This window comes from Orycteropus afer, unplaced genomic scaffold, assembly GCF_000298275.1.
Source record: "Orycteropus afer afer isolate SDZICR_OR568_19922 unplaced genomic scaffold, OryAfe1.0 scaffold00066, whole genome shotgun sequence".
NCBI classification, from domain to species: Eukaryota; Metazoa; Chordata; class Mammalia; order Tubulidentata; family Orycteropodidae; genus Orycteropus; species Orycteropus afer.
In genome coordinates this window covers 2460179-2485807 of record NW_006921653.1, presented here as the reverse complement: position 1 = coordinate 2485807, position 25629 = coordinate 2460179, and the positions used below count along the sequence as shown (strand labels likewise).

Sequence of the window (25629 nt, the reverse complement as noted above, 5' to 3'; positions counted from 1 at the left end):
ATTGCCCAAGAGTAGGAGTTTATAATTACTTTATAACAATGCATGCATGACCTGATAAATTGCAACATCTGTTTTGAAGAATCATTATTTCAAAATAAGTTATTACAGTTGCAGAAATTTTTGAATTGAAAATCAACATCATGTAGTAAAGATGATCAGAGCTCTGAGAGCATACTCGATCTACATTAGCTCTGCCACCATTATTCAGTTTTATTGGAAAAAATTAACCTCAAGACTCTGGAGAAGCTGAAAAAGGGAGAAGATGAGGTTCAAAGCATTCTGTTTCGGACTGTTTTGTATTCTCTTTGCCCTTTATATTTATACACCCATCCCAGACAACATTGAAGAAAGGTGGAAAGTAATGACCATGGATGCAGGTGCTAGAATTTGTGTCTTTGTGGTAAGATTAATATTGTCTTTATTTTTTTTCTCCTGGAGATTGGGATGTCTTGTTGTCTAAGTTTGAGTACTTGAGAACTTTCTACTAATTACAGCTTTCAAAGAATCATTATTTGTTAGGATAAATCAATTAAATGACAGTAAGTAAGATATTGCATCTGTGAAAAGCAGAGTGAGACAGAATTCTTGCTTCCAAGCAGATTATGTCTAAACAGGTTCACACATGTTTGATGTATAAGGACCTTATTCTTTCAATGGCTTCTGTTTATTCATTTCACATGCTCAATTTCAGTTATTATCTGATTTAGGATATGTAAAGTGCTTATAAATCCATGCAAACATAGTTCCTTTATAAATAGGAGATACGGTTACCCACTCCCACTGCTGTCGAATTGTATCCGACTCATGGCGACCCCCCCCCCCTTGGGTTTCCAAAGCAGTATCACTACAGAAGTAAATTGCCCAACCTTCCTTCTGAGGAGATACGGTTAGAAACTAACTTTTTGAGCTCTTAGAATGTATACACGTTTTATATTATATACCTCCACTCATTCCTCACAACCTTGCGATTATGTTTACCAGTTTTTCAGAAAAGAAATTCTGAAAAGCTTATGCAGTTAGAAAGTGACAATTTCAGAATTCAAAACTCACATTCTTTCAGCTAAATCAGGTTGCTTCCAGAAAGGTTCTTTGATGATCGTCACAGTAGGAGGCTGGAAAGAGAAGGCAGTAACAACAGTAGATCATCAAAGAAGAGAGAACAACCACATAAGAGGGAGAGGCAGTCCCATACTGCTTCCTACAGTCATATCTCATATCAGAGCTATGAAACCACATACAATTTCTGCAAGTGCCTGCTAAGTCTTTACATCTGTCTAGTCGTTTTTCACTTCTATGTTTGAAGTATCTAGAAGACAGAAGTAATTATGGGTGTTTCTCTAATCATCTTCTCCCTCAGTGTCTTTTTCATATGCTCTTTCTACTTGATTTAAATTAAAATGAAAGAAGACATGGGTAAGCAAGTGTCAGGTTCCTCAGAGACCCTGCCTTGCTAACTTCCTTAATTGTTAAGTGCTTAAAATTCAGAGACTGATGTTCCTGTCATCATCAGGATGAGGATATTCTCAGATCATCCAACCCCAAAATTCTACTTTTACTTTCTCAACTACAAATTATTTTTGTCATTGCCCTGCAATAATAAAATTATGCACTTTATATATTTTATATTGTACGTGGCTTTCCCTTTAAAAATAATGAGAAAAGCACCTACCCAAACCCACCAGTCACTCCTTGGAAGGAAGATGGGGCAATCTACTACCTTAATGATACTGCCTGGGGAACCCAAGGAGGGGTTGCTATGAGTAGGGTCCGACTCGACGGCACATAACAACAATAACAACAATCATGTTAAAGACTGTTCCAATAAATTAAATTTCCGACTGGGTAATTTTGTTTTCTTGTTATAACTAAATTTTGTAACTAAAGTTCTGATTGTACAATGAATAATTAATTTTTCTAATATATGAAGGGAAGTAAAAAATTAAGATTTTTGAAAAAAAAAATGGTCTCAAAAAATAAATTCTTTACCATGTTAAATTGAGAGAAAGAGTTTGGTAGAATGAACATGGTTTTGGCATCAGTCTAACCCTTGGACAATTTCCTTAACCTTTCATTGTACTTTAAAAAAAAAAAAAAAAAAGTGGAGGTTCTAGTAATAAATATCTTTCAGAGTTGCTCTGACAAAAAACATGTATATTACTAGAACAGCACAAGATAATCTCCAAAGTGGTAGATTTCATTGTTGTTCACAAATATTTAAGGACCTACTCTGAAAAAGAATATGTAAGAGAAAAGACAACTTTCTAAAAATCTACTTCTTAAAAACCAATTTACCAAATGACAAATTACCTAAATTTATCCATTTTCCAAAACTCACTTTAAGGGATATTCTACTTGATTATATTCAGTTAGATTAAATTATCACGAATTATCATTAGTTAAAAACACTTAAATCATAATGTTGTTGTTGTTATGTGCTGTTGAGTCGGACCCAACTCATAGCGACCCCTCCTTGGGTTTCTGAGGCGGTATCACTATGAAAGTAGGATAAGATTTATTGAATGTATATACCCATGCCAAGAGTATGGGTTTATTTATTGAATATATATAACTATGCTTGGCACTCTTCTACTTGCACTGAAAATCCTAACTCATTTAAACTCTACTACAACCCACGGAGGATTGTATTGTTATTACCATTATATAGATGAGAAAATGAAAGTACTGGGAAAAATTTACTACAGGACATATTCTAGTATTTGGTAGACTATTGTTGTTGTTATGTGCCATGGAGTCAGACCCGACTCATAGCGACCCCTCCTTGGGTTTCCCAGGCAGTATCACTACAGAAGTAGATTGCCCAACCTTCCTTCCGAGGAGTGGCTGGTGGGTTTGAACCACCAGCCTTCTGGTTAGCAGTGAAGTGCCTTAGCCACTATGCTACCAGAGCTCCCAAGAAAGCAGAGGCAAAAGCCTACAGCATTTGGTATTCCCAGGCGGTTTCCCATCCAAGTACTAAACAGGCCCGACCCTGCTTAGCTTCCGAGATCAAACGAGATCGGCGCGTTCAGGCTGGTATGGCCCAGACTAGGAATGTAAAACCAGACAATCCATTTCAAGACATTGTGCCCTTTAACCATAATCCTTTAAGATTATTATGTTCTTCAAGGATGCAAGAAATGTATATTCATAAAAATGTGTAAATAACACATTTATGTAAATTTAAAATAAACACATTCATATTTATGCAATATATTTGAAAATACATATTTTGTAACCAATCCTTTGTAAATTTGAAAAATATAGCAAAATAGCTATTTCTTAAATTTTTAGCAAATTGGCCCTAGCCAGGTTTTTATTCAGTGATTTTATTTTTGGGAAATTGGATAGAGGAGAAATAGAAAAAATAAAATAGGCTACTTTAGCAAAAATAAATAAATAAATAGATACATAAATAGATCAAATAAACTTAATGGAGGAAAAACAATGTGCTTGCTTGTTTACCCTATGAAATATGTCTTCTCACTACTTCCTAGCTCCTTCTGCCACTTTCCTAAACTAGTTTCTTGTCAATCCACATCAGGATTTCTGCAGGAGCTTTTTAGGTAAAGGATATTTGGTATTTTGATGCAAACATTTTGGCCTTGGGCTATTTGTAAGCCGCCACCCAGGCAAGGTCCTCTCAAGACCCGTTGCTGTTTAGTCAATTCTGACTCACACAGTGACATTATAGAACAGAATAGAACTATCCCATAGGCTGGCAGTTTAAACCCATTAGCCACTCCTTGGAAGGAAGACTGGGCAATCCAGGATACCTCCTCAGAAACCCAAGGAGAGGTCGCTATGGGTCAGAGTCGACTCGATGGCAGTGAGTTTGGTACTTTTTGGTATAGGTTTTCCAAGGCTGCAAATCTTTACGGAAGCAGACTGTTACATCATTGTCTTGCAGAGCATCTGGGTGGGTTTAAGTGCCAACCGTTTGGCTGGCAGCTGGGCACTTAACCATTGTGCTACCAGGGCCTTAAATTCCTGAGAATAATTGTAGTAATAAAGTCAGCTTAAAGTGCTGTTAGAGTCCCTACTTAAGTGCTTTACTAATAACTGAAAAGTTGTCTGACAGTTTGCATCCACCCAGAGGTGCCTTGGAAAAAAAGCCTGGCCATCTGCTTCTGAGAGGTCACAATCGTGAAAACTGTGTAGGGCAGGATTCTCCTCTGTCATATACCCGGCCACCATGAGTAGGAATTGCTTTGATGGGAATTTTTTTTTTTTTTTAATATGCTCTTATTCAGAGAAAAAAAGATCCTAGAGAAAACGGTCAGAAATAACAGGGAGAGTTTTCTTTCTTTCTTTCTTTTTTTTTTTTTTTTTTACCCCCAATGGCATCAAATATGCCCCACACACCCTCCAGGAATAAAATAAATTTATCTAAAGTTGAGAACCAGGAAATTCAGATCATCTGTAATGTTGTTTTAAAATGATACTTAAAATTTTGGTTTAAATAAGATGAACAATGAGAATTAAAAAAGGATAGTATAGCAACATGGCTACCTAAAAAGAAAAACAATTACAATACCAGAAAATTTTCAAATAAAACTTTAGAATCAAGAAATAAGTAGAACAGGAATAGAAGAAACTGCTAGCAAATTGATGTCTTTTGAATAAGATAACATCTTCATCTAAAATACTGAACATCTGAGATTTTCAAATGTGACAATTATGCACTAGATCTATACAACACTGAAAATAATTTTCATAAAATGTTCAGTTTGTTTTCATTTATTTTGTTTATGTTTTCTTCTTTACTTTTCTATTTTCTCTTTATATGAATTTGATGGTATTTAAAAATTGTTTAATTTTTCTTTTGTTTTGCCTACAGGCTTTGTTTCTTGAAAATATAGGTATTATGAGATTTGAAGAATTTATTTCCATGTTGTACACACTGGACTATACCCAACCACTTTCCGATGAACATCTTACAGTGACCGATATCACATTTATTGACATTCCAGTACGCTTGTACTTGCCTAAAAGGAAGTCAGAAACACTGAGACGAGCTGTAATTTATTTTCATGGTGGTGCCTTTTGTTTTGGAAGTTTCAGTAAGTTCATCATATCATAAGAAAAATGTATAACTGGTTGTATGTTTTTGATATAAACAATATTTTCTATAAATATGTATATTTATATAAATGCAATTATTAAAAAAAAAAAAAAACTCACTGCTATTGAGTCAATTCCAACTTATAACAATCCCTTTTGGGTTTCTGAGGTGGTAAATCTTTATGGAAGTAGATTGCCCAGTCTACTTTCCACAGAGTGGCTGATGGGTTTGAACCACCAACCTTCTGGTTAGCAGTCAAATGCCTTATGCATTATATCACCAGAGCTCCTAATTTAATTATAGGTATAAATATTAGATATTAGATAATGATAGATATACAGGTAGATAGACAGCTAGATAGATAGATAACCCTCAACTCATAGAACCCCCCACTGGGTTTCCAAGGCTTCTTTACTGAAGCAGACTGCCTCATATTTCTTCCGTGGAGTAGCTGATGGGTTTGAACCACCAATCTTTTGGTTAGCAGCCAAGCGCCTAACCACTACACCACCACAGCTCCTTATAGATAACCCTAGATATAGATATGTGTTTGTTGACATACTCTTTGGCAAATAATATCATGGAGAATGTGAATTCAGGTTTTTTCTGTTTTGTTTTTTGGTAAACATTTTCTTCTCCCCAGCTTTCATATTGAAACAATATGCATCAAATTAAACTATGCTATGAGTATGTCAAGTACTAACACTTTTTTCATCGAGATCAGAATATATTCAGGAGCAGAAACTGTTAAGTGAAGCAGATGTTTAAATGATAAATCGAAAGCATATGCTTTTGGTTTTTGCAAGAACAAGTTTGTTGTTACTGACAGCAACAATGTTAAGTGTGGTCAAACTCAAAATGCTTCGATAACATTGACTCTAAAACCAAACCAAAATCAAACATTGCCATTGAGTCAAATCTGACTGGTAGCAACCCCAACAGCATTTCCAAGGCTGTAAATCTTTACAGGAGTAGATTGCCTCACCTTCCTCCTGCAGATCAGCTAGTGGGTTTGAACCACTAGCCTTCTGGTTAGCAGCCAAGGAAAACACAAAATAGCTTTATGAATAATAAAGGATTCCTGTGAAGTTTAGTTTCCCCCCTTATCTATGGTGATGATTCTAAGAGATATTTATAGCTAATTCAAAACAAAAAGATAAATAAATTTACCTTTATGAAAACTCCATCATGGGATGATAGTAGTATATGGTGAGCCACTGTTCTGCTTAATCTAAATAACAAAATCAAACAAATAAATAGAATTGGAGAAAGATGAATAGATAACAAATGAATCTTTTTCTTTTTGCACCCTTTTAGGCAAAGAGGAAATAAGCATGGAAATTGAGAGGCGCATAGACTCAGATTGATATACAAAATGCTGAAAAGGGAAATAGGGTAGCTTGTAATTTTGGCTTTCTAGTTTTCTTCTTTATATTTCTTATACCAATTGATACTGTGAGAAGAACATAACGATAATCAGTTCCAAAATTTCATGTTGACTTGTCAAAAGAAAATGATTTAAGTGACTTAAATAGCAGTTAAAGACTTTATTCAGCTGATGTGCATCAGGGAGCATCTGAAGATCACAGAGCTCCCAACAGGAGAAGGACTGTGACTTTTTTATAGGATGGGGAAAACTGAGGCAGTTTTGCAGTTTGATTTAGGCAGCAGTATTCAACCACAACTTGTGGTTGGAGGTCTGTCCTATTCTTGTGCTACTTGCTTAGTTTCATTAATGCAATCCTGAAAAACATCAGAAAAGTAATGTTTTTGCAAGCCTTATGATTTGTCAGTTAGTCATGGTTCACAGGGTAGAATGGTAGACAACAATAAAAGGGAAGAAAGGAGGCAAAAGTAGAGGACAAGTGGGAAACAGGAATCTTCTCCCATATGTGTTTTATTCATTTTTCAGTCAATAGAGTAAAAGCAAAACAAACAAATAAAAATAGGTCAACAAACAAGTAAGAAAAATACAAAACTGGATTCTTTCTTATACTGAGAGGAGACATCCAGCTCTTTGGCCTTATATAAAGACTTTCTATTATATAATGAACTTCTTAAAACCCATCCTTACAGTAAGCTATTGATTTTTATATATCAGCCTTTTACATATATATAAGTATGGGCTGATAGCATGACACCAAGACATATAATTAATAAAAGCTATTCTAGCAGTAGGGGATATGATGCAGTAAAGAATTCTCTGGGGTGGTGTGACTCAGGGTTGAATTTTATAATAACTTAGGAAGTAAGTGCTTGACAAACCCTTCAGGGAGTCCTTACAAAGATTGTTCTTTTTCATCTAAGATTTTGAAAGAACCTGAAACAATGAACTGGAGCATATGCTCTTACAGGTGAGGAAAGGGAACAGTTGCTTTCTACTGACAGTAAGGTATAAGTCTTAAGCCAGTGGTTCTCAAATTTAAGTGCATCAGAATAAGTTGGAAGGATTGTTAAAGCACAGATAGTAGGGCCCCACTATAGAATTTCAGTAATTCTGTGGTGGGGTCTGAGAACTGTCTTTGCAAGTCAATTCCCAGTTGATGCTGATGTTACTGGTCCAAGAACACGTTAGACCAGACTAGACTGCCTTTGGCAACTAATGCCACGCCTGCCCACACTGTGACTCAGAAACCCTGTAACATGATCAGATATAATGGATCAGCTTTCTCTCTTGTTCTTCTCATTGGCTCTTCTGAATCTGGGTCACTACAGGACACTAAGCCCTTCTCACTCATCTAGAGATCATGCTTATTATTATTTCAGTGAATGCAGAGAATATGAGGAATCATATGATCTCAAAGTTTTGCAGTTTTCATCCCCAGCTCTACCCTTCCCTTCTATTAATTTAAGAATTTTACAAAATCTTTATTTCATTTCCTTCCAAAACTCTCAGAGGACAAGCTATCTCCGCTTTTGATAAGATTGGACTTGGTACTTTTGTTAGGATCATATGGCTCTTATCCTAGATATATTGTCACCATCTCTCTGACATTCTCTATGTCAAACATGTTTTAGTTTTTGAATTGACTCTTGAATATTTAATGATCACATTCATATATATAAAAAAATACAGATAAATCAATCAAACAAACAAAAATATTTCATCCTGAATCCATCTCTCTAGTTAGTCCTTTATCATTTTCCTTTACTTTCGGATTATAAAAGAGATTTTTCTAAACCTTTATTCAAAAGTAAGTTGCCTGAATTAAAACTAGGTTTATGCTGCTTTCAGGAAAATTAGATCAGAATTTTCACAAAGGCTTGCTCTTGGGGTCCTTACCTGGTTAAACAACCATAATACCTAAGGGAACGTTTTCCCTGCAGTCAAGCCAGGACGTGGATGGAATGCACGCCAAGGAAGGTTTTTTTTAACAAAGGTGTATTAGGGTAAAATGGCCTTAAGAAATATTCCTTTCATAAAAAGTATATAGAAATGAAGTCTAAAGAAGAAACCATAGGCAACCAATGCATTATCTAAGGTTCCCAGGCAACCAAGATTTGCTTACACAAGCAGTTTCTAAGAAAGAAACCTTGGTGTTAATACTTTTCACTAGCTCTGGCCCTGATAAATGTTTTGCATCAACCTAGATATTTTCATAACCTGTTCCAGAAAATATGCATTGTAAGCATCCTGTGACTATGACTGTAAATCTCTGTAGCTTGCCTAAGCATATCTAAGCACTTGTATCCAACGGAAGCCTTCCCCTAAGTCTATCCCTCCCTTTTGTGTCCTCAATCAAGGACTAACCAGTCAATGATTTTATTGTAATCTCTTTGTTGCCCTCTATCAGTCCCTGTTTGGAAACCTCTCACTGAAATTGTCATGTTTTCAATTATGTGAGCTGATAATTTCCCTTTCAAACAGCTCTCTAATGCTGAATAAATCCTCTGAATTTTTATTGAAGGTTTTAGAGGTTTTCCCCTACAACAAAACTTATTTTTATAAACTGTTGGCTCTAGTCCTTCCCTATTCCCTTGTGTTCCTTTATTTAATTCTTCATGCTTTATAATCTTCTTCATTTGATAAACATCATTTTGTCCTTCCTTGACACTTGTTGCTTCTCTCATTGTTTTTTTATGACAAAATTTCTCCTGGGCTTCTTTCTGCCACTGATTGTTATCTACCCCCTTCGTCCATCAAACAAATAACAAGCAAGATTATAGATTATTCAGATTTATGCTTCTTAAATGTCCTTGTTCCCCAGGATTCTTTCACTGTCCTGGCTTTGTCTCCACATATTCTTACAAATTATCAACTCAAACTCTAACCAAAACATTATTCTTTCTACCTAAAAGACTAGTTATTAACTTTTTTTCTTCTTAATGTTTTTTCACTATTAAAAAAAAAAAACAAAAACTCATTGCTGTGGAGTAGGATCTGACTCATAGCGACTCCTCCTTGGGTTTGTTTCCAAGACAGTATCACTACAGAAGTAGATTGGCCAATCTTCCTTCTGAGGAATGGCTGCTGGGCTTGAACCACCAGCCTTCTTGTAAGCAGTCAAATGCCTTAGGCACTAGGGCACCAGAAATCCTTTTTACACTATATTAGTACTTAAATAAATTTTAATTTTAAGTTTTACTAATTTGCAAGGGACACCATAGGAAAGTCTAGAATTTGATCACAACTCTTGAGTTCTCTGAATTTCTAGGAAGCTGTGGTTCTTTTATGTCAGAGAATTTTTCCAGGTTTTGTAAACAGTCAGGCTTTATAGTCAGCTTCCTGGTAAATTAGACTTGTGAGTACATGGGGAAAGATGTGTGTGTGTATGTGTGTGTGTGTGTGTGTGCACGTGCACACGTGAGCTAAGCATGCCAAGATGGATATGCATGTTTACATTTCCATACCAATTTACTAAGAGTGCTCTCAAAATTTAGATGCTGTTCCTTAGACTCTGCCTTAATGACAAGGTTAATGAATCATCTCATAATGGTCATATTCCAAGAAAATGTAGGTTGTTGAAGAACTATGTTAGTGAATGTTTTATTTTAATGACTTAATACATATTATCTCTTTCTCCCCTGAGTTCCAAACCAATTGAGATATATACATAGGATTCAGGTAAATGAAAGTCAAAACAAACCTTAATGCTGATGAAGACTTTGGAGAGTGTGTGTCTATATGTTGTTGAAATGTTCTTTTTGAGTTAGGGAGATGAGCCTTAGTGGCACAAAGATTAAGTGCTCAGCTGGCTAGAAACCTAAAGTTCTGTTTGAACCCACCAGCCACTCCATGGGAGAAAAATGTGGTAGTCTGCTTCCGTAAAGAGTTAAACCCTTGCAAACTCTATAGAGCAGATTGACTCTGTCCCATAGGGTCACTATGAGTCAGGATCCATTCCATGGCAACAAATTTACCAAGCTACGGTGACTGGCCCTGCTGACTCTTTCTCCTCCCTGTGAACCATGCTGCCTGCAGGAGTAGAGTAGAGTGCACTATGGCCACAATATTTTCAGACAGCAGGTGACAAAAGAATATCAGAACCTAGCTTCCCCACCCCAAAGCACCAATTAGCAAAGTCATCTTTTTATCCAGGAGGAAATTTCCCAGATTGCTAAAGATGGGCAGAGTGTGTCATGCTGACTCAAGTACCTCTGAATGGGTGGATAATAAATGTTACTAGGTAACACTCACAGGCATTATTTTCCAAGTTCATAGCTACATGTCATTTCTGTTGTTTCTGAGTTACAGGGAACACTTTTAACTTTATCTTTCCCTTTCAGAGTTGACTGCTTATGACCTTCTGAATAGATGGACATCAAACAGACTTGATGCTGTTGTTGTGGCAGTGGAGTAAGAGAATTATATTCTTTGGCTACTATGATTTTTGCCTTCACTGCATAGTTCTATTCCAAATCAAGTCAGTTATGCCTCAAATAGAATTTTAAGATGTTAATATTTTTCATTTGTTAGAACTGCAGCATGTACCACTCTTCAAAGAAGGCTAGTATCACATTATTCTCTCACCATTGTGAGAACTCAGGATGAGCAGTTTTGGAAGCACTGTCATGATATTACTAGGCACATAAAACTCAGGTCATATAAAGTCTTGTTTTAGTCTCAAGTAATATAGCAGGATGGGAGGAATTACCATGTTTTTACAAAAATAATACTACTTCTACTTCTATTGCCAACAGCATCCTCCTGCAGTGAAGTACTTTCTAAGCATGTTAAGAATTTTTTTTTTTTTTCTGACAGAAACATATACAAAAATTGGCATAGCACACTTATGAAAATAGCTTGTGGAATGAGGATGCGGTTGGCAAAAATATAGAAAGTGCATTTTATTTGTATAAAAATAAGTAAATGAACTATCACACATTTGGGTTGTTAGATTGTGTTTGGGCTGGTAATAAAATATTGAACTTTATAAAAATTCTTGTTTGTAATGAGATAGGAGGTAAAAGTTGGGGCTTGCTGATAATTTTAAACTACTCTTAGAAAAAGTGATATTATATTCTTGATTTTGCAGAACATACAAAAATATCTTTGTACAATTCAATAGTTTCTTACTCATCCTGGTATACCCTGAAAGCCATCACCCTCAGAAAGAAATCTTTCTTCCCTAGTACATAGTTTATATATTTTATATATATATATATATATATATATATATATATATATATATTTAGAGACTTCTAATCCAATAGCCCTAAAAGGACATAATGATATAGCATTCTTTTAAGCTAGGAGCTACAGAAGTTACAAGAGAAAATTTAATAGATGATTTGATCATATTTTCAGAGATATTTCTGATTTAGAATATTGTTATCATTTTCACCTACATAGATTTTGAAGTAATTTACAAACTTATTATTTTAAATATGTTTGAATATACTAATATACTAATATAACAACACTTACGTTGTTGTTGTTAGGTGCCATTGAGTTGGCTCTGACTCATAGCAACCCCATGAACAACAGAATGAAACACTGCCGGGTCCTATGCCAGCTTCACAATCCTTGCCACATCTGAGCCCATCGTAGCAGCCACTGAGTAAATCATCTTGTTGAGGTCCTTCCCCTTTTTCATTGACCCTCCACTTTACCAACCATGATATCCTTCTCCAGGGAATGATCCCTTCTGACAACATGACCAAAATAGGTAAGATGAAGTCTGGCTATTCTCGTTTCCAAGAAGCATTCTGGCTGCACTTCTTCCAGGACAGATTTGTTAGTTCTTTTAGCAGTCCATGGTACTTTCAGCATTCTTTGCCAACAGCACAATGCAAAAGCATCAACTTTTCTTGGGTCTTCCTTATTCATTGTTCAGCTTTCATATGCATATGAGGCTACTGAAAATATCATGGCTTGGTTCAGGCACACCTTAGTCTTCTAGAGACCTACTTGCTATTCAGCACTTTAAAGAGTTCTGTTGCAGCAGATTTGCCCAGTGCAACATGGTGTCTGATGTCTCCACTGCTGCTACCATTGGTGTCAATTGTGGAAACAAATAATATGAAATCTTTAACAACTTCAATCTTTTCTCCATTTATTGTGATGCTGCATGTTGGTCCAGTTGTGAGGATTTTGGTTTTCTTTATGTTGAGAGGTAATCCACACTACAGACTGTAGTCTTTAATCTCCATCAGTAAGTGCTTCAAGTCATCCTCACTTTCAGCAAACAATGTTGTGTTGTATGAGTATCAGAGGTTGTTAACTAGTCTTCCTCCAATCCTGGTGGCATGATCTTCTTCATGTAGTCCAGCTTCTCAGATTATTTGCTCAGCATACAGATTGAATAAGAATGGTGAAAAAATACAACCCAGAGGCACTCCCTGCCTGATTTTAAACCATGCAATATCCTCTTGTTCTGTTCAAATGACAGCTTGACTTATACATGGTGTCAAATTCTTAAAATGTGTTATGCTTCCCCATGTGGAACAAATTTGATGCTTTCTTGGATAGTAGAAACATTTTCCCTTGCTAACTGAAAGGCAGAATCAAATCCATCCTGAGCATTTCAGAAGAAGGGCCTAGTAATCTACTTCTGAAAACTCAGCCACTGAAAGCTCCATGGGGTACAGTTCTACTCTGAAACACATGAGACCACTATGAATTGTAATGGACTTGACAGTAGTTGATTTGGTTTTACCCTCAAAAGCCTAAAACTCAGATGTTTGTAGTAACACATATCAAAATCTTTTTGGTATATACTTATTTTTGAATTATCCCTTATATCGAATTTTCTTAGTGTAGTTTAGAAATAATTGGACTTAATAATCAGAACATGGAATGTATGAAATATGAATCTAGGAAAATTGGAAGTTGTCGAAATGAAATGGAACACATAAAGATTGATATCCTTGGCATTAAAAAAAAAAAAGCAACTCACTACCATGGAGTTGATTCTGACTCATAATGACCCCCTTCAGGTTTCCGAGGTGGTAAATCTTTATGGAAGTAGATTGCTCAGTCTTCCTTCCACAGAGTGGCTGGTGGGTTTGAACTGACAATCATCTGCTTAGTAGTCAAATTCCTTAGGCACTACACCACCAGAGATTAGTGAGCTGAAACATTTTGACTGGTTTTGACAATTTTAAATCAGACAATCATATGAACTACTATGCTGGGGATGACAAATTGAAGGAAAGGTGTGGCATTTCTTTTCATACAGAATGTTTCAAGATCTATCCTGAAGCACAATGCTGTCAGTGATAGGTTAATATCCATAAGCCTACAAGGAAGATCAATTAATAATATTATTATTCAAATGTACACATCATCCACCAAAACCGAGGACACTGAAAATTTTTACCAACTTCTGCAGTCTGAAATTGACCAAATATGCAATCAAAATATGCTGATTAAAACTGGTGATTGGAATACAAAAGTTGGAAATGAAGAAGAATCACCAGTAGTTGGGAAATATGGCATTGGTTATAGAAATGATGCTGAAGATAACATGATAGAAATTTGCAAGAGCAACAACTTACTGCAAATACCTTTTTTCAACAACAAAAATGGTGGCTATACACGTAGACTTCTCCAGATGGAGTACACAGGAATCAGATCGAGTACATCTGTGCAAAGAGGTGATGGAGAAGCTCATTATCTACAGCCAAAACAAGGTCAGGAGCTCACTTTGAAACAGACCATCAACTTCTCATATACAAGTTTAAGTTGAAGCTGAAGACTATTAAAACAAGTTCACAGGAGTGAAAATATGACCTTGATTATATCCCACCCAAATTTAGAGATCATCTAAAGAATAGATTTGATGTATTGAATACTAATGGTGGAAAACCAAAGGAATTGTGGGATGACATAAGGACATCATCCATAAAGAAAGCAAAAGGTAATTAAAAAAAACAGGAAGGAAATAAAGACCAAAATGAATGTCAGAATATAGACTCTGAAACTTGCTCTTGAATGGAGAGTAGCTAAAGCAAACAGAAGAAATGACAAGATAAAAGAGCTGAACAGAAGATTTCAAAGAGCAGCTCGATAAGACAAAGACAATTATTATAATGAAATGTGCAAAGACATGGAGTTAGAAAACCAAGAGGGAAGAATATGCTTGACATGTCTCAAGCTGAAAGAACTGAGGAAAAAATTTAAGCCACGAGTTGCAATATTGAAAGCTTCTGTGGGCAAAATATTGAATTATGCAGGAAACATCAAAAGAAGATGGAAGGAATGCATAGAGTCACTGTATCAAAAAGAATTGGTCAATGTTCATCCATTTGAAGAGGTGCCATATGATCAAGAACCTATGGTATTGAAGGAAAAAGTCAAAGCTGCGCTGAAGAAAATGGCAAAAAATCAGAGTTCCAGGAATTGACAGAACACCTATTGAGATGTTTCAACAAATGGGTGCTGCGCTAGAGGCACTCACTCAGCTATGCCAAGAAATTTGGAAGACAGCTCCCTGGCCAACTGACTGGAAGAGATCCATATTTGTAACCATTGCAAAGAAAAGTGATCCCCAAAAATGTGGAAATTATCAATATTATTAACATCACATGCAAGTAAAATCTTGCTGAAGAGAATTCAAAAATAGAGCAACATATTGATAGGGAACTTCCAGAAATGTTAGCTGGATTCAGAAGAGGCTGTGGAACGAGGGTATCATTGCTGATCTCAGACGGATCTTGGCTGAAAGCAAATACCAGAAAGATGTCTACTTGTGTTTTATTGACCATGCAAAGGAATTCAACTGTATAGGTCATAACAAATTATGGATAAGATTGAGAAGAATGGGAATTGCAACTTAATTGTGCTCATGAGGAACCTGTGCACAAACCAGGAGACTGTTATTCAGGGATATTTCATGGTTTAAAATCAGGAAGGGAGCTGTACCCTTTCACCATACTTATTCAATCTGTATACTGAACAAATAATCCTAGAAGGTGAATTATGTGAAGAAGAACATGGCATCAGGATTGGAGGAAGACTCATTAACAGCCTGATATGCAGAAGACACAACCTTGCCTCCTGAAAGTGAAGAAGTATGGAAGTACTTACTAATGAAGATTGAAGGCTACAGTCTTCAGTATGGATTACACCTTAATATAAAGAAAATAAAAATCCTCACAACTGGACCAGTAGGCAACATCAAGAAAAATGGAGAAAAGATTGAAGTTGTCAAAGATTTCATATCATTTGTTTCCACAATGAACAACTGTGGAAGTAGTAGTGAAGAAATTAGAGGACATATTGCATTGGGCAAATCTACTACAAAAGATCTCTTTAAAATGCTGAAGAGTAAAGATGTCTCTTTGAAGACTAAGGTACACCTAACCCATGCTATGGTGTTTTCAGTCACCACATAGACATGTGAAAGCTGGAAAATGAATAAGGAAGACCAAAGAAGAGTTGACGCTTTTGAGTTGTGGTGTTGGTGAAGAATACTGAAAGTATCATGAACTGCCAGAAGAACTAACAAATCTGTCCTGGAAGAAGTTCAGCCATTCTCCTTGGAAGCGAGAATGGCGAGACTTTGTCTGACCTACTTTGATCATGTTGCCAGGAGGGTCCATTCCCTGGAGAAGGATATTATGCTTGGTAAAATGGAGGGTCAGTGAAAAAGGGGAAGGCCCTCAATGAGATGAATTGACACAGCAGCTACCACGATGAGCTTAAGTATAGCAGGGATTGTGAGGCTGGCGCAGGACCCAGCAATGTTTCATTCTGTTGAACACAGAGTTGTTATGAGGCAGAGCCAACTCAATGGCACCTAACAACAAATGTAGTTTGTGATAAAATTTTAAGGAACATCTGGGCAACATTTAAACTTTAGTATAGATATTTACAGAGCTCTGCTGGCAGAGTAGTTAAAGCATTCAGCTGTTAAAAGATCAGTGGTTTGAACCTAAAATCTTCTCTGTGGAAGAAAGGTGAGGTACTGCACTGTCGTAAAGATTTACAGCCTTGGAAAAACCACCCTATGGGTTAATTCTACTCTGTCTTATGGGGTTGCTACAATTCAGAATCAACTTGATGGCAGTATCTATTTATTTATTTATTTAATATGTCTTTACAAGTATTTGCATTATTAAACCCAAAAAAGAAAAACGTAAGTCTGAAAACAAAGCTAAAAGAAAGAAGCATTCTTTCATTTTTACTGGTCTACATATATGGACCACTACTCATTTGTCAGTTTCTCATTATGTGTTGGTTTGCATGTTGTTGTGATACTGGAAGCTATGCCACAAGTATTTCAAATAACAGTAGGGTCACCTATGATAAACAGGTTTCAATGGATCTTCCAGATTAAGACAGACTAGGAAGAAGGATGTGGCCAGGTCCACTGCTAAAAATATTGGCCACTCAGAAACTTACAAATAAGAGTGCCACATCTTCTGATACAGTGCTAGAAGATGAGCCCATCAGGTTGAAAGACACTCAAAAAACGACTGGGGAAAAGCTGCCTCCTCTGATAGAGCTGACCTTAATGACATGGATGGAGTAAAGCTTTTGGGACCTTTATTTGCTAATGTGGCAAAATTCAAAATGAGAAGAAATAGTTATAAACAATCCATTAACAACTGGAACGTGGAATGTACAGAATATAAATCTAGGAAAAATTGAAGTTGTGAAAAATGAAATGAAATGCATAAAGATTAATACCCCAGGCATTGTTTTTGTTAGGTGCTGTCCAGTCAACTCTGACTCATGGCAACATTATGTACAACAGAACAAAACACTGCCAGGTCCTGTGCCATCCTCATGATCATGCTATGCTTGAGCTCCTAATTGCAGGGACTGCTTCAATCCATCTTGTGAGGATCTTCGCTTTCTTCACTGATGCTCTTCTTAATCAAACATGATATCCTTCTCCAGGGAATGATCTCTTCTGACTGCATGACCAAAGTAGGTGAGACAAAAGCTGGCCATTCTCACTTCTAAGGAGATTTCTGGCTACACATCTTCCAGGACAGAGTTCTGGAAGTCCATGGTATTTTCAGTATTCTTCGCCAACACCACAATTCAACTATTCTTCAGTCTTCCTTATTATTTGTGCATTTTTTCACGTGCATATAAAGCAATTGAAAATGCCATGGGTTGGGCTAGGTGCACTTTGGTCTTTGAAATAACATCTTTTTTTCTTAACACTTTAAAGAGGCCTTTTGCAGCAGATTTTACCAGTACAATATAATGGCTGATTTCCCGACTGGTGCTTCCATGGATGTTGACATGGATCCAAGTAAAACGAAACATTTGATGACTTCAATTTTTTCTCTGTTTATCATGATGTAGCTTATCGGTCCAGTAAGTAGAATTTTCTTTTTTTTTTTTTTTCTTTTTATTAAGGTGTAATCCATCCTGAAGACTACACTCTTTGATCTTCATCAGTAAGTGCTTTAAGTCATCTTCACGTTTAGCAAGCAAAGTTGTGTCATCTGCATATTGCAGGTTGTTAATGGTTCTTCTTCCAATCATATTCCAGACATTAGTGACCTGAAATTCCCCATTTTGAATCAGACAAGCATATGACCTTTTATGCCACGAGTGAGAAATTAAAGAGGATGGTGTTGTCTTCATTGTCAAAAAGAACATTTCAAGATCTATCCTGACATACAATGCTGTCAGTGATAAGACTACCTACAAAATACCTACAAGGAAGACCAGTTAATACAACTTTATTCAGATTAGCCACAAACCACCAAAGCCAAAGAGGAAGACATTGAAGATTTTTATCAACTTCTGTGTCTGAAATTGACCAACATGCAATCAAGATGTATTGATAATTACTGGTAATTGGAAAGGGAACATTAGGAATAAAGAAGCAGAATTGTAGTCGGAAAATATGGCCTTGGTGAAAGAAATGACACTGGAGATCACGTGTAGAATTTTGCAAGACCAGTGACTTTCAATTGCAAATAACTTTTTTTCTATAACATAAATGGTGACTGTACATGTGGACTTCACCAGATGGAATATACAGGAATCAAACTGATTGGAAAGAGACAGGGGAGAAATTCAATATCCTCAGTCAGAACAAGACCAGAGACCAACTGTGCAACAGACCATTAATTGCTTATATGAAAGTTTAAGTCAAAGCTGAAGAGAATCAAACAAGTCCATGAGAACCAAAAGATGACCTTGATTATATCCCACCTGAAAGTAGAGATCATCTGAAGAATAGATTTGATAGACTGAGCACCAGTGAATGAAGATGAGATGAGTTGTGGGGTGACATCAGAGACATTATTTATGGAGAAAGTGAAAAGTCATTAAAGAGACAGGAAAGGAAGAGAAAACCAAAATAGATGCCAGAAGGGATTCTGAAATTTGTTCTTGAAAAGACAGTAGCTAGCTAGAATGGAAGAAATAATGAAACAAAAGAGTTGAACAGATGATTTCAAAAGACAGCTCAATAAGACAAAGTAATTATTATAATGAAATGTGCAAAGCTCTGGAGTTGGAAAATCAAGGGGAAGAACATTCTCTGCACTTCTCAGCTGAAGGAACTGAAGAAAAAATCAAGACTCTAGTTGTAATACTGAAGGAATCAATGAGCAAAATATTGAACAATGGAGGCCACAAAATTTGGAAGATAGCTACCCAGACAATTGAGTGAAAGAAACCCATAATCTTGTCCCTTCCAAAGTGAAGTGACCCAATAGAATGCAGAAATTATCAAACAATATCATTAATGTCACACACAAGTAAAATATTGCTGAAGATAATTCAAAAATAGTTGCAGCAGTACATCAATAGGGAAAAATGGAAAATTCAAGCCCAATTAAGAAGAGGGTGTGGAATGAGGGATATCATTGCTGATGCCAGATAGGTCTTGGCTGAGAGCAAAGAATGCCAGAAAGAAGTTTACCTTGTTTTGTTCATATGCAAAGGCTTTTGACTGTGTAGATCACAACAAATTATGGATAACATTGTGAGAAACACTTAATTGTGCTCATGAGGAAATCGCACAGTGACCAAGAAGCAGTCATTTGAACAGAACAAGGGGATATTGTATGATTTGGAATCAAGAAAGGTGTGAATAAGGATTGTATCCTTTCTTCACACTTACTCAATCTGAATACTGGGCAAATTATCCAAGAAACTGTACTAGAACGCAACATCAGGGTTGGTGGAAACTCATTAACAACCTGTGATTTGCAGATGACACAACCTTGCTTGCTAAAAATAAAGAGGACTTAAAGTATTTACTGATGAAGATCGAAGACTACACCTTCAGTATGGATTACACATCAGTATAAAGAAAGCAAAAATCCTCGCAACTGAACCAGTAAGCAACATCACAATAAATGGAGAAAAATTGGAAGTTGTCAAGGATTTCATTTAACTTAGATCCACAATCAGTGCCAATGGAAGCAGCAGTCAAGAAATGAGATTATGTATTGTACTGGGCAACTTTGCTGCAAAAGACCTCTTTAAGTGTTAAAGAACAAAGATGTTACTTTGAAAATTAAGATATTCCTGACCAAGTCATGATATTTTCAATATCCTCATATGCATGTGAGAACCAGAAAATGAAAAAGAAGGACCACAGAAGAGTTCATGTCATTGAATTGTGGTGATGGCAAAGAATACTGAACATACCATGGACTAATAGAAGAATGTACCATGGACTGATAGAAGGAAGAACAAATCTGTCCTGGAGGAAGTATAGCCAGAATGCTCCTTAGAAGTGCAAATGGCCAGCTTTTGTCTCACCTACTTTAGTCATGTTGTCAGAAGAATTCAATCCCTTTAGATGGATATCATGCTTGGTAAAGTGGTGGGACGGTGAAAAAGGGGATGACCCTCAACGAAATGGATTGACACAGTGGCTGCAAGAATAGGCTCACGCATAGCAATGATTGTGAAGATGGGGCAGGAGCAGACAATGTTTCCTTCTGTTATACATAAGGTTGCTATGAGTCAGAACTGAATCTACAGCACCTAACAAAAACAACATATAAGGAAAAAAAACATATCATTTGTACCCATTTTAAAAATGGTGTGATAATTTATCTCACAAATTACTTTATGAGGAAGAAAAAAATCTCCCTTATTGTTATTCTTTTTTTTGAATGCCATTGAATCAATTCAAACTCATAGAGACTCCATGTGACAGAGTAGAACTATCTCATAGGTTGTTCTTGGCTGTGACATTTATACAGCCTTTGAGTGTTCTAAACCCACCAACATTTTCTAACTGAGTGCTTAGCCATTTGCACATGAGGGCTCCTAACATGCTACCTAGAAAACTTAAAGGTTGTTTATATACCACAATTCTTATTTGGAATTAAACTTCTCAAACATTACCTGTGATGAAGAAGCTTCCCAGCTTATAGAATTTTGATCCAAATGTCTTTTAAAAAATTCACTGGCCTAGGATATGCTCCCAAATGTGCTGCTTTTACAAATCTGTGATGCTTTCTCAACAATGGTTTTTAAAATGTTTAGGTCACCAGTTACATTGAGAATATAATGTCAGCTTTAGATGATCTCCAATCCAAAATGCACATAGTCTAAAAATTGCACATACAATTTCAAGGAATTCATAAACCTCCCCTTTTCTCTCACACAATGACATCATGGACCTTAGATATAAGATTTTAAAAACTTTATATCAAAGTTCATTTTTTCATTTTAATAAAAGGTTAGTAGAAATTTAGGTTTGAGTTTTGAAAGATTCAACAATAGATTAAGGTTTTCAATTTTATATATTTGGTATTTGGAAACTACCTGGACAGATACAATCATAGATCTTTAATGGATTTTTCCCCCTACAGCTATAGACTAGCTCCCCAACACCACTTTCCTGCTCAATTGGAAGATGGCATGGCTGCAGTCAAGTTTTTTCTTCAGGATAAAATTCTTAGAAAGTATGGAGTGGATCCCAACCGAATCTGTATTTCAGGAGACAGTTCTGGAGCTACTTTAACAGCAGCAATAAGTCAAGAGGTACATATCTATCTAACTATCTATCTATCTATATTTTATGTTGCTGTTGTTGTTATGTGCCATGGAGTCAGCCTGACTCATAGAAACCCCTCCTTGGGTTTCTGAGGCAGTATCACTATGGAAGTAGATTGCCCAACCTTCCTTCCGAGGGGTGGCTGGTAGGTTTGAACCACCAGCCTTCTGGTTAGCAGTCAAGTGCTTTAGGCACTATGCTACCAGAGCTCCCATATTTTATGTAGGGAAGTAGAAGTTGAGGTTTATTTATTTATTTATTTTTCCCGTACAAATATTCAGTTCTTTCAGCACCATTTATTGAAAGGACTATCATTTCCCCATTGAATCACAGAGGTCAAAATGTAATTGATCATAATAAGAGGATCCATTTTTTTTTAATTCTTCCCATTCTATTAATATGCCTATTATTATGCCAAAACTACACTGACTCCAACTTTGTTCTTTTTCAAAACTGCTTCTAGTATTTATTCCATGTCTTTCCCATTTTCGGCAAAATATTAGGATAGCTTATCAATTTCTAAAATTAAAACTTAATTGAATTTTGATTGGCATCGTATTGAATCTATAGATTTGCTTGAGCAAGACTGACATACTGAGACTTCCAATTCATGCATATGTTACATCCCGTGTTGTATTTACAGCCTTTTTAATTTTCTCAGCAATAGCTTATGGTTTTCAGTGTAGAAACCATGACGATCCTTTCTCAAATTTATTTTTGAGTATTTTAGATTAATTTGATTTAGAATAATATTTTTCAAGTGCTTATTAACAGTACATGAAAATGTAATTGATTTTTATATTGGTCTTTTACCATCATATATTTGATAAATTCACTTATAGATTCTAGGCACTACACCGCCAGAGCTCCCTCTTTATGTATATATCCTCATATATTAGTGTATATGTGTGTGTGTGTGTATTTATGTGTGCAAACATATGTGTATATATATATAAGTGATATATGTATACATACATATATAAATTAAATATATCCATTTAACAAAACATTGATTGACATAGAACAAACATTCTCAATAGGATAATATCACCTGTAAGGGGGCAAAAATTGGTTCTTAGTGGAGGCAAAAATATTATTCTTTTTATTTATAAAGCACAGATAATCTAAATATATATTTACAGTGTATCTGTGATATCTACCACTCATGTGTAAGTTGGCTTATGTGTTGCTGTGATGCTGGAAGCTTGCTACCAATATTTCAAACACCAGCAAGATCACCCATAATGGACAGATTTCAATAAAGCTTCTAGATTAGGCCAGATTGGAAAGAAGGATAGAACCATGCACTTCTGAAAAAATTAGCCACTGAAAATCTTATGAATAGCAGTAAAACATATTGTCTGATACATTACTAGAAAACTTTAAATATCTGTGAAATATTGTTTGATATAGTGTCAAAACATGAGCTGGTTGGAAGGCACTCAGAATATGACTAGGAAGAGTGACTTCCTCAAAGTAGAGCTGATTTTAATAATGTGGTTGGAGTAAAACTATCAGGATTTTCATTTGCTGATGGTACATATCTCAAAATGACAAGAAACAGCTGCAAACATTCATTAATAATTGGGACATGAATGTATGAACTATGAATCTGGGAAAACTGGAAGTTGTAAAAAATGAACTGGAACTCATAAAAATCAATATCCTAGGCTGAAATGGACTGATATTGGCCATTTTGAATCTGACAATCATATAGTCTTCTATGCTAGCAATGATGAATTGAGAGTAATGGTGTCACATTTATTGTTAAAAAGAATATTTTAAGATCTATCCCAAAGTACAATGCTATCAGAGATAGGATAATATCTATACACCTACAAGGAAGACCAATCAATACTACTATTATTCAAATTTACACATGAACCACTAAAGCCAAAGATGAAGAAATTGAAGATTTTTACCAATTTCTGCATTATGAAATTTACCAGAAATGCAACCAAGCTGTATTGACAATTACTGGTGATTGGAACAGGGAAGTTGGAATTATTTTTTAGAGAAACACTGGTATTTGGAAAATATGGTCTTGGTGATAGAAATGGACAGCTTGAGAAGACAAAATAAAGTATTATAATGAAATGTACAAAGACCTGGAATTAGAAAACCAAAAAGGAAGAGACACTTGGGATTTCTGAAGCTGAAAAATCTGAAGAAAAAAACCAAGCCTTGAGTTGCCATGTTAAAGGATTCTAAGGGCAAAATAGGAAAGTATTGAATGAATGTGTGAAGTATCAAAAGAAGATGGAAGAAATACACAGTCACTGTATGAAAAAGAATTGATTAACATTTGACCATTTCAGGAGGTAGCATGTGATCAAAAACCAATGATATTGAAGGAAGAAGTTTAAGCTTCAAAGAAGGAATTGGTGAATAATAGGGCTCCAGGAATTGACAGAATACCCATTTAGATGTTTCAACAAAAAAGAAACAGCACTGGAGGCACTTACTTGTTTATATCAAAAAAAAAAATTTGTAAGACAGTACCCTGGCCTGGAAGAGATCCATATTAGTGTCCATCCCAAAGAAAACTGATCCAAGAGAATGTGAAAATAATTAAACAATATCATTGCTATCACATGAGAGTAAAATGTTGCTGAAGATAATTCAGAAACGGTTGCAGCAGTATATTGCCAGGGAACTGTCAGAAATTCAAGCCAGAATCACAATAAGGCATGGAATGAGGGACATTATAGCTGATGTCAGATGGATCTTGGCTGAAAATGAAAAATAACAGACAGATGTTTACAGGTGTTTTATTGACGATGCAGAGGCATTCAACTATGCAGATTATAACTATAATCCTTATAAACTAAGGATAACATTTCAAAAATGGGAATTCCAGAACACTTAATTGTGCTCATGAAGAATATGTACATAGACCAAGAGGCCATCCTATGAACAGAACAAAGGGATACTGAATGCTTTAAAATCAGGAAATGTGTACATCAGGGTTGTATTCTTTCACCATATTTATTCAATCTGTGTCCTGAGCAAATAATCTGAGAAGCCATACTATACCAAGAAGAACGTAGTATCAGGATTGGAGGAAGACTCATTAACAACCCATAATATGCAGATGACACAATCTTGCTTGCTGAGAGTGAAGAAGACTTGAAGCACCTACTGATGAAGATTAAAAATTACAGCCTTCAATATGGATTATAATTCAACATAATGAAAACACAAATCCTTATAACTGTACCAATAAGTAACATCATGATAATGGAGAAAAGTTTCAGGTCATCAAGGATTTCATTTTACTTGGGTCCACAATCAATAGCCATTGAAGCAGCAATCAAGAAATCAGACATCATACTGCACTGGGCAAATCTGCTGCAAAAGACCTCTTTAAAGTGTTAAGAAACAAAGAGGTCACTTTGGAGATTAAGGTGCATCTGACCCAAGCCATGGTATTAGCTACATATACATGTAAAAGCTGGACAATGAATAAGGAAATTTGCAGAAGACTTTATACATTTGAATTGTGGTGTGGGTGAATGAAGAATACTGAAAATACCATGGACTGCCAGAAGAAGGAACAGATCTCTCTTGGAAGAAGTATAGCAGGAATTATCCTTAGAAGCAAGAAAGGCCAGATTTTGTCTCATGTACTTAGGCTATATTGTTAGAAGGGACCGGTCCCTGGAGAAGGATATCATACTTGGTAAAGTGAAGGGTCAGCAAAAAAATAGAAGAGCCTCAATGAAATGGATTGACACAGTGGCTGCAAAGATGTGCTCAAGCATAGCAAATATTGTGAGAATGGCTCAGGACCAGGCAATTTTTTGTTTTGTTTGTAGGGTTGCTATGAATCATAGCTGACTTGAAGTCACCTAATAATACCAACAAACATCCATGATATAAGCATTTTAGGGGCCATTGAGGGGGAAAAATGTCTAAAAAGTCACTTTTGTTGTTGTTGGTTACCATCCAGTCAATTCCAACTATGCTGATTGGGCAGAGACAATGATAATAAAAAACCAAAAACACTAGATTAGAGTTTTTTTTTCAGAAAATAGCTACTCCTAACTTATTGACTGTCTCATTATGCAACATTTCACATTTATGACAATAGCAAAAAAACAACTATCCAACTATTTTGCCCTTTAATGATCTATTCTGGCAGTAAAGAACAACAAGATGTGAGGCAAATCAACACCGGCTCCAATG

The 25629-nt window shown here is 35.9% G+C and overlaps 1 protein-coding gene and 1 pseudogene across 1 annotated transcript in view; one reads left to right on the top strand and one right to left on the bottom strand.

The window, feature by feature from the left end:
* Positions 1 to 262: 262 nt before the first annotated feature.
* LOC103196423 (arylacetamide deacetylase-like 2) overlaps positions 263 to 25629 on the top strand; it is a 29600-nt gene continuing 4233 nt past the window's right edge. The window contains exons 1-4 of the mRNA XM_007940162.1: positions 263 to 400; positions 4838 to 5060; positions 10790 to 10859; positions 21257 to 21428. Of these exons, the coding sequence (XP_007938353.1) occupies positions 263 to 400; positions 4838 to 5060; positions 10790 to 10859; positions 21257 to 21428 (603 nt within the window). The remainder of the gene's footprint in view (positions 401 to 4837; positions 5061 to 10789; positions 10860 to 21256; positions 21429 to 25629) is intronic.
* Positions 2930 to 3046, bottom strand: LOC122149959 (annotated as a pseudogene).